The sequence below is a fragment of the Danio rerio genome, chromosome 13 (genome assembly GCF_052040795.2).
Source record: "Danio rerio strain M-AB ecotype USA chromosome 13, GRCz13ab, whole genome shotgun sequence".
Classification (NCBI taxonomy): Eukaryota; Metazoa; Chordata; class Actinopteri; order Cypriniformes; family Danionidae; genus Danio; species Danio rerio.
In genome coordinates, this window is record NC_141033.1 from 4,940,001 (window position 1) to 4,949,729 (window position 9,729).

Sequence of the window (9,729 nt, forward strand, 5' to 3'; positions counted from 1 at the left end):
TTAGTCCCTTTATTAATCCGGGGTCGCCACAGTGGAATGAACCGCCAACTTATCCAGCATGTTTTACACAGCGGATGCCCTTCCAGCTGCAACCCATCACTAGGAAACACCTATACACACTCTTTCACACATATACACACTGCAAACAATTTAGTTCACCCATTTCAACTATAACGTATGGACTTGTGAGGGAGAAACCGGAGCACCCGAAGGAAACCCACGCGAACACTAGGAGAACATGCAAACTCCACACAGAAATGCCAACTGACCCAGCCAAAGCTTGAACCAGCTGCTTGCTGTGTCAGGCGACAGCGCTACCCACTGCGCCACCATGCCGCCCCTGGTTGGTTTTGTAAAGACTAAAATAATTAAATATTGAAATGTTTTCAACAGCATTTGTGCTGATAAGCTTGCGTTTGTGTCCTCAAATTCTGCTTATGGAGGCAGCTCAGGTTGGGAAAGAGAAACTGATGTCCTCCCGACAGATTTCACTGAAAAAGATATCAGTACTGTCTCTATGACAAGCGCTGGAGTCTGACAACAGCAAAAAAACAGGCTTGTATAAGAGATACTCAATCTGTCAGTCATTGTGTATTTGCTGACTTGTTTGTGGAGAAGAAAATCTAGTCAAGATATATATATATATATTTTTTTTATTAAAAACATTAAGTAATGGATAATGTACATCCAGTATGTTGTTATTGCAGATTATTACACAGATTATTCAAGCGTTCTGGAATAATGGATTCTGATTGGTCAGTCACAACATGTTAGAGATTCATATTTTCTACAGAATGCTATACAATAATATTGTTGTATATGTACCGTTGAGTTGAACTTTTTAAACAAAAGTTGTTTCTTTTTTTAAATAATTCCCAAACGGTGTTTAACAGAGGAAGAAATGTTCACAGTATGTCTGATAATATTTTTTCTTCTGGAGAAAGTCTTATTTGTTTTATTTTGGCTAGAATAAAAACAGTTTTTATTTTTTTTTAACACCATTTGAAAGTAAAAATTATTAGCCCCTTTAAACTATATATTTTTTCGATAGTCTACAGAACAAACCATCGTTATACAATAACTTGCCTAATTACCCTAACCTGCCTAGTTACCCTAATTAACCTAGTTAAGCCTTTAAATGTCACTTTAAGCTGTCTTGACCTTTCTTGTATGCTGCTTTTATACCAAATCATAATTTACTATTTCAAATCACATCATTATTTAAACAATTTACCTTGTCAGCGGTGAAATACAAGTCAAAGTGAATTTAGAAATTACTACTTTCTTTTTTTTATTTGGGTTTTCCATACGGTCCCAACTTTTTCCGATTTGGGGTTGGATATATGTATAAATACTAGGGATGCCACGGTTCTCAATATAATATTGAACCGTTCGGTACGACCTCCACAGTTCAATACGCGCTTGTGAATTGCGGTTTTCTCGGTTTTGCGTTTAAATTATTTATGTGCGTTTTATATCTCCCTGAATTGACTGTGTGTGCCTGTAAATCCATGAGCTGAGATGAGGAAACTCCTCCCCGCGAGTAAATATCCAGTCACTATGCTCTAAAGTCAGGGGGCGCTTGACCATCATTCCACACTTTAACATTGCGAGTGATGGTGAAGTGAGGCTGAGGTAACAGTACAAGGAAGCGCCAGCGAAGTGAGGCAACAGTATGAGAAAGTGCAGGCGTCATTCAAATCTGCGGTGTGAGTACATTTCGATTTTGCCCGTAAGTATAATGCCAATTAAAAAAAAAAAGATGAACAAAAAATATGCAATGTGCAAGCATTGTTTTACACGTATAACCATGACTCCACATCTGCAGCGCCATCACCCAGCAATATCACTGTCTGAAGGCAGAATAGCAGAGAAGGTAATAAAGTCCTCCAAACAGCAACAATCCCTCGCTGAATCTTTCAAGCAAACATACCCAACTGGTTCTGAGAGACACGTAAAATAACAAAGGCAGTGCGGGTGTTTATTGCTAAAGATTTGCTGCTGTTTACAGTGATTGGAGATGCAGACTTTTGTCATCTTATAAAAGCACTCGATTTGCGTTACAGACTACCGTCTCGCATTTTTTCAGCACCAAGATAATTAAGATGGTTTATTTGTTTACTTAAGTACAAATGTTTATTTGAAATGGCCAGTTTATCTTTATTAACTTTACATGTATGTTTATTTTCAAAATGTGGGATTTTATGTGTTCCCCAGTTTGTACATGGGCTACCAGCAGCTGTGAGATTTCAGTGTTCATTTTTTTATACAATACACTAGGAACTAGTGTACTTTTCTTGGCTTTTAAGTAAAACAAAATGAGTATTGCAATAAATCGTTTTAATTTTTTTTCTCCTTAACCTCTTACTGTTCCTATTGCCTATAGAATAAAAAAAACACATGTCAAGCCATGAAAACCAAACCGAAAACAGTGTTAAAGAACCGAGGAATGTATTGAACCATGGGCTAACTGTATTGTTGCATCCCTAATAAATACACACATATTCTGCACATGTAATACTAAAATAAATATATTCATGTTTATAAATATAAACAAAGGTTTTATATGCACAAATATCATTTGTAAACATGAACTTTTATTTTGGATGTGATTGATCGTTTGACTTTAATAAGTGGATGAACTCATTCATGCTCTGCACTCTATATGACTACATTCACTGATGGTCAAGATACAGTAATTTGTAGTTCACGGATGAGCCTGTGTCATTAGTGTAATTTAATGTTCTCTGGAAATAACCAGTCAGAATCAAGTATTCCAGAAAGCCATCTAATAAGGTTTTGAAGGAATTTTGCAGTCATTTTTGAATATAAGAAATGTACTGATCTGCAGTGGTGCTTTTTATAAAGAAACGATCATTCATTTTAGCTGAACACACATCCACCTCTTCCACTTTTCCCTGCAGTTAGTTCCCTCTTCTCTTCCGATTCAATCCATCTTTTTTCTTTTCCTATCTGGTAAGGTGTCCTCGGCAGGGATTGAATGTGCAGTATCGATCAAGCCCACCAGGACGCCACCCAATATCCCGTTCTCCAGCTCAGAAGCAGTGCTGTTAAAGCTCCCGTTTGCTCTTCATTCATCACTGTACTCTTCTTGTTTTCTCTCTACAGCCACCATGAAGCAGGTCGCCCGCACTGTGGCAAAAGTGGAGCTGTCGGACCATGTGTGTGATGTAGTGTTCGCACTGTTCGACTGCGATGGTAAGTGTGTGTGTGTTTATCAAGCCAGATCTCACAAGGAATTGTAATCACTATACGTTTTGTCAGTTTAGTGGCTAATTCGTACAAATTAGGTTACAAAACAGCACCTCATATTGACAGACAAACACAGCATTGTTGACATTTTTGCAGATTTATTAAAAGAGAAAAACTGAAATACCACATGGTCCTAAGTATCCAGACCCTTTGCTGTGATGTATTTAACTCAGGTGCTGTCCATTTCTTCTGGTCATCCTTGAGATGGTTCTAGTCCTTCATTTGAGTCCAGCTGTGTTTGATTATACCCATTGAACTTGATTAGGAATGCCACAAACCTGTCCATATAAGACCTTACAGCTTACAATACATGTCAGAGCAAATGACAATCATGAGGTCAAAGGAACTGCCTGAAGAGCTCAGAGACGGAACTGTGGTAAGACACAGTTCTGGCCAAGGTTACAAGAAACTTTTGCTGCACTTAAGGTTGCTAAGAGCACGTGGCATCCATAATCTTTAAATGTGATCTTAAAATCGAGAAACAGCACGACTAACAAAAAAAAAAGTGTTCGCACGAGCAAAAGAAACCAGATGAATACCGAATGAGAGGATGATCGCTCGCGCTAACAGCTGATGTGATGCGCGCGACTGTTTAAAACTCGTGCGCGCTCCTGTTTCCTTGCTTGAAGCAACCGTGCCATTGAACACGCAACTGTGATCGGTTCTCTTTCATACAGTCAGGCAAAACAGTTATGCTTATGCACCCACAGTCTTGCTACTTTCAAGAGCTCCAAATATGTCTTTTTGTAAGCAGCACCGGTTGCTTTCGCTTTGAACAGATTATTAATTGGCCTTTAACCGTGGAGACTGTACAGCAGATAAAATTCCTGGGGGTCCATGTTACTGAGAACCTGACTTGGTCTCTCCATACCACTTGTGTTGCGAAGAAAGCGCACCAGCGACTGCAATTTCTGAGAAGGTTGAAAAGAGCACACCTCAGCCAATCAATCCTCACAACTTTTTACAGAGGAGCTGTTGAGAGTGTTCTTACAAATGGCATCTCCCTTTGGTATGAGAATAGCAGTGTGTCTGACAAGAACACCATTAAGAGGATCATAAAGTCAGCTGAAAGGTCTGTTGGAGTCAAAATGACATCTATCGAGGAACTTTATCAACGACGTTGTCTGTCTAGGGCAAATAACATTTTAGGGAATCCAACCCACCCTGGTCATAGCCTGCTCTCACTCATGCCATCAGGCAGACGTTACAGAAGCCTGAGGAGCAAATCAGTGCGGTTTCGAGATTTTATCCTGTCATTATAAGACTTTTGAATAATACCATTTCTTAAGTTTGATAGCTAGTGTTAAACATAAATCAATAAATTTGTTAAACTAGCATAAATTGTTAATATTACAACAAATGGTGAAATAGGTATTTAAGTATTAAGTTATTCTCTTCAGAGATTTTTAAAAGATAGGTTATATCTTATATAATTATATTTTTATGTAATTATAAAAGCTTATTTATCATGTTAGGATTTTATAGTGTTTGTATAGTTATGGTTTTTTTATGTTCTTGTTGGGTCTGTTGCAACGTTATTTCGTTCTGCATTACAATTCTATTGTGATGTGTTGAATGACATAAAAATAAAGGAAACTGAACTGAAACTGTGATCATCCTTCCATTATCACACTGTCTGTTTTTCACCTGCTTTCTTTTGCTTACGGTTATTTGTGTTAATATGGTTTAATTATTATTTTTTACAACAACATTGCTTTAATATGAGATGAACTCTCCATTTATGTGTAGTTAACTAGTGATCTGAGACCTTTAGCCAGGACAGATTACTGTGCATATTTTTGGTACATGACAATAATTATTCTTAAAAGTCAATTGCTTTTATTAGTTTTTTTTTAAAGAAATGTTTTGTTAAATAAAAAGTATATTATACAGCTCTATTTAGCTTGTTTTGACACATTTAACACATTTAAATTTTTGTTTTGAGTGGTCAGAGATAAATTTGGTAAATCCTTAATTTTGAGTTCGAAAAAGTCATGTGAAATAAAAACTAATTGCAGTATAACACTATGAAAAACATCACCTATTTGCTCGTACATAACACACAAAACATGAAATGAACGAGGAGTCATGTGGACAAAACACAAAATCGAAATCAATCCAAGAGTTCACACTTAGTTGATGATTGATAATAAGGCTAGTTTGGCGTGCTGTCCCGGAAGAGAGCCCTGAGCTTATAAGATCCTCGAGCCCTGGGCTCCCTCCCGTTGCATGGCGAGAGGGGAGTTTGAGCTCAGGTAGATCTCGATGACTCCTCCTCCTGTCTCAGATATGGATGCTGAAAGGTGTACTCAGAGTTTGGCTAAAATATTTTGGATGAATTGTTTAGGGTGCTTGTTTTTGAACTGTGGGAGGAAACCGGAGGACCCGGGGAAAATCCACGCAATTACGGGGTGAACGAGCAGAACTCCACACAGAAATGCTGCCTGGTTTGCAAAGGAATTAAACCAAGGGCATTCTTGCTGTGAGGCAACGGCGCTAATCGCTGACCACCTGGTCGCCCATTTGAAAGGAGGAAAAATAGGGTTGGGTGGCGGGGTTTCTTCAAGATGAAGATATTGAGATGAGAAAAGTCTGGTTATTTATAGTGAGTTAAGGATCGTCTGATATTAAAATCAGTCATAAGCTAAAGTTGGAACAGCTGTGAACAATCATAAGCACGTGATCGTCTCGAAATTTGTTTATAAATAAACTTCACGTAATTTTAGCATGTCAAAGTCATATTTATGCATGTAAAAAATATTTTCCCAACAACAAAATTGTGGCTAGTGAAATTCAGAGTGGCTAGTAACGTTGGAGAAACTACTTGCCACTTTGGCTGGTGATCAAAAAGTTAACATCAAGCCCTGCTAGTCAAATATTAAATACTGTCATCATGGCATCGTTTTTAAAAATCACTTGTGAAATATTGGAAAAAGAATTACAATTTCACAGGAGGGCTAATCATTCGTCTTCAGCTGCGTATATATACACAATAGCTATGTTTCCATCCAAAAATGCGAATAAACTTTTTGCGCAAAACTCGATTATCGCATAAAAGTTGTGCGAATGAAGCAGCATTTCCATCCAACGAGTCGAAGCGAACAAAATCGTCACTTCCTGATTAACTGGCGCCAAATATCAACAGTAAAAACTGCATTTGCTGCAGTAGGAGAAGCTGCGTCAATCTTTTCTAAATGAATGCGCCTCAGAAGGCAATCCTGACAAGCGGTGAGCGCGCAGTGGCGTTTGAAGGTGTCAGACGCGGAGCACAGGCGCTCTCGATTCTGGAGGTCATTAATAGTTTAATAACATTGATACTGAAATGGTAAGGCGTTTGACCAAAACAACATTTCAGATGTTTAATAATGTGCTCAGCCTGACGTTTTGTCCATTCACACACATTTTAAGCATCACATGATCTCTTTCAACAAAATCACATGACCTTTTTTAATGCGCATGCTGGAGTTGTGCGGTAAAAGTGTTTCCATCGCAGTTTATGCGCATGTTATCGAATAAAAAGTTTATCCTACCCAGTTAGGCGCATACGTTTTTTATGCGCATTTTCAAAATTTATGCGCATCATGGCGTTTCCATCAACTGGTTTTTTAAGCGCATTTGCAAAATGCGCATAAAATAGGTGGATGGAAACATAGCTAATAACAGTGGTGCAATCAGTTATTTACTCAGACATAAACATACATCAGAGGTGTCTGTAATCATTAAATACGTCTTAGCTGTTTTTTGTATACTGCTGTTTATGCAACAAATGTAAATGAGCTGCGCGATGTAATATGGCATTATGGGAGTGTTTCAGCAAACACAGCAGTGGAGCGACCTGCTGCATCAGTGCTTTGAATTCAGCAGAGGCTTGATGAGCATATGGAGCTGGCCAGCAATTATGCTGATAATTACCCATCATATTTCTCCCTCATCCTCTTACTTCATTCACTCTTGTTTTTTTTTTTAGGAAACGGGGAGCTGAGCAATAAAGAGTTTATCGCCATCATGAAACAGCGGCTGATGCGTGGACTGGAGAAGCCCAAAGATATGGGTTTCACCCGGCTGGTGCGCGCCATGTGGAAATGTGCCCAGGACACTGCCTGGGACTTTGCCATGCCAAAACAGCAGTAAAACCGAGAAGGCGTCCCCTCATATGGAGTATAAATAATCATTAAGGGATGAACACTTGGAAGACGCATGCTATATAGTGTGTACTGCTGTTCACCTGCAGCTCTACTCAAGCTGAGCTTGCCATCTAATATTTATTCCTTGCTGTTTGCCAGGTTTGGGGTTGAATGTGCAATTCTGCATACGCTAGAATGTGGACGGCATGTGAAAACACAACAGCAGGAGGTGGCCATCCAGTGCTGCGAGTTCCTATTTGATATGAATGTTGCATTATTCAGCTTTAATTTTATACCAGTCTCAATCGCAGCAGAAATCTCTCTATTTTACACTCCTCGAATGTGTCCATGTGTCTTACAGCTTACTGCAGAAACCAATTATTAGAGTACTGCTGAACAGCTTTTTTTTTTTTGTTTGTTATAATCTCTCTCTACATATGTGTGTATGTGTGTGTGTGTGTGTGTGTGCGTGTGTGTGTGTGTTGTCACGATACTGGAATTCGATAACACCCAGTACTGCAACTTTAAAAACGTCCATTTCCCACCAACATTTGAGTGCGTACTTAAACACCACTGACTATGTTCACGTGCTCAACGGTAATGACTGATTGGTCGTGAAGGTCATCAGTTCGCCGAACTCACTGCTATTTACTGAATGTAACTACAAATATAGGGACACTGGAGCTTTTAAAAGCCACGATTGATCAGCTGGTGTTTATAAGCTGACATACGAGTGATCTGCTGATGAATCAACTGATCTTCATGGCTTTGAAACACTCCTGCATCCCTGTATCTGTGTTTACATTTAGTAAGCAGTGGTGAGTTCGGTGAACTGATGACCTTCACGGCCAATCACAGACATTTCTGTTGAGCATGTGAACACAGTGGCAAGTCAACAGTGCTTAAATGTTGGCGGGGAATGGACGTTTGTTTGTTTGTATTTTAGTACTGATTGGTATTGAATTCCAGTATCATGACAACACTAATATATATATATATATATATATATATATATATATATATATATATATATATATATACACATCAATCATTAATATTTTGAAAATCTCATTGTTAAATGACTTTATTAAAGAATGATGCGGAAAGAATTACACTATTAAAACGTTTTGATATATTGACGTCTCTGTGTTTGTTATGTCTGTGTGTGCCGGTTAGACTTTTTGAGGATGTCTGAAGACCCGATGATTGTGTGAAAGGTAAGGCTGTCTTGCATACATAAACTAATACTTAATCATGCTCGGTGTTGGGTGTAATTAGTTACAAAGTAGCTAGTTACTGTAATTAGATTACTTTTTGTCAGAAAAAAATGCAGTAAGGGATTACTTTTTATTTTCGGGTAATTTCATTTGTCACTTATAAAGTTGTACTTATAAACAGTTCTGGATCAAGTAATTAAGAGAGGCAGAGTAATTAACTGATCAAGTTGATTGAACAGGCTTGAGAATCTATAAACTGAGCCAGAAATGTATGTTACTATATGGTGGACTTTAAAGTCTGCTTGAAATCAATATTTACAATGTTTATTTTGCTAGTTCATGTTATTGTTAATGTCAGAAAAATATATTTTATTATCTGAGAAATATTGCTGTTACAAAGCATCCTGTCTATCTCAGATGCAGAAAAGCTAGTTCATGCTCTTATGACTTCTAGACCGGATTACCGTAATCCATGTTCTGTTTGCTGGCTGCCCAGCATCCTCTATTAATAAACTTCAGTTAGTGTAAAATGCAGCTGCCAGAGATCTTACCAGATCTAGAAAATATGATCACATCACCCCAATTTTATCCTCCTCACGCTGGCTGGCCGTTAAGTTTCGTATTGATTTTAAAATACTGCTTCTTACCTATAAAGCTTTAAATAATCTACCTCCTGTTTATCTAACCAACCTTCTGTCTCGCTACAATCCAACTCGCTCTTTAAGATCTCAAAACGCAAAGTCTACTAAAGGAGATCGTGCATTCTCATATATGGCTCCTAAACGATAATGTCCGAGGCTCAGATGCTCTCGCAGTTCAAAACTAGATTGAAGACCAATCTTTGTAGTAAAGCACACACTTAATGCATCACAAAACTGTATGATGCGTGAATGTGCTGATGTGGGAATGATGTGCAAAATAAAGCCGTGCCTCCAACTCAATATTCCTTTTTAGTTGGATGTACATCAACATACTGAAACAAAAATCTCTGCAGCTTACAGTTTATGCAGACATACAAAGGGCAACACTCCTTCATCAGAACCACGAAATGATAAAACTCACTAGGATGCATATTTTAATTGATGAATAAGAAACATGATTCAGACGGACACTTG

The 9,729-nt window shown here is 38.1% G+C and overlaps 2 protein-coding genes across 3 annotated transcripts in view; one reads left to right on the forward strand and one right to left on the reverse strand.

The window, feature by feature from the left end:
- Positions 1-8,532, forward strand: part of micu1 (mitochondrial calcium uptake 1) — a 99,598-nt gene extending 91,066 nt beyond the window's left edge. Inside the window, 2 exon segments of the mRNA NM_001083833.2 lie at positions 3,130-3,219; positions 7,241-8,532. Of these exon segments, the coding sequence (NP_001077302.2) occupies positions 3,130-3,219; positions 7,241-7,404 (254 nt within the window). The 3' untranslated portion in view covers positions 7,405-8,532.
- abcg2c (ATP-binding cassette, sub-family G (WHITE), member 2c) overlaps positions 1-9,729 on the reverse strand; it is a 154,961-nt gene that overhangs the window by 49,535 nt on the left and 95,697 nt on the right. The window lies entirely within an intron of this gene.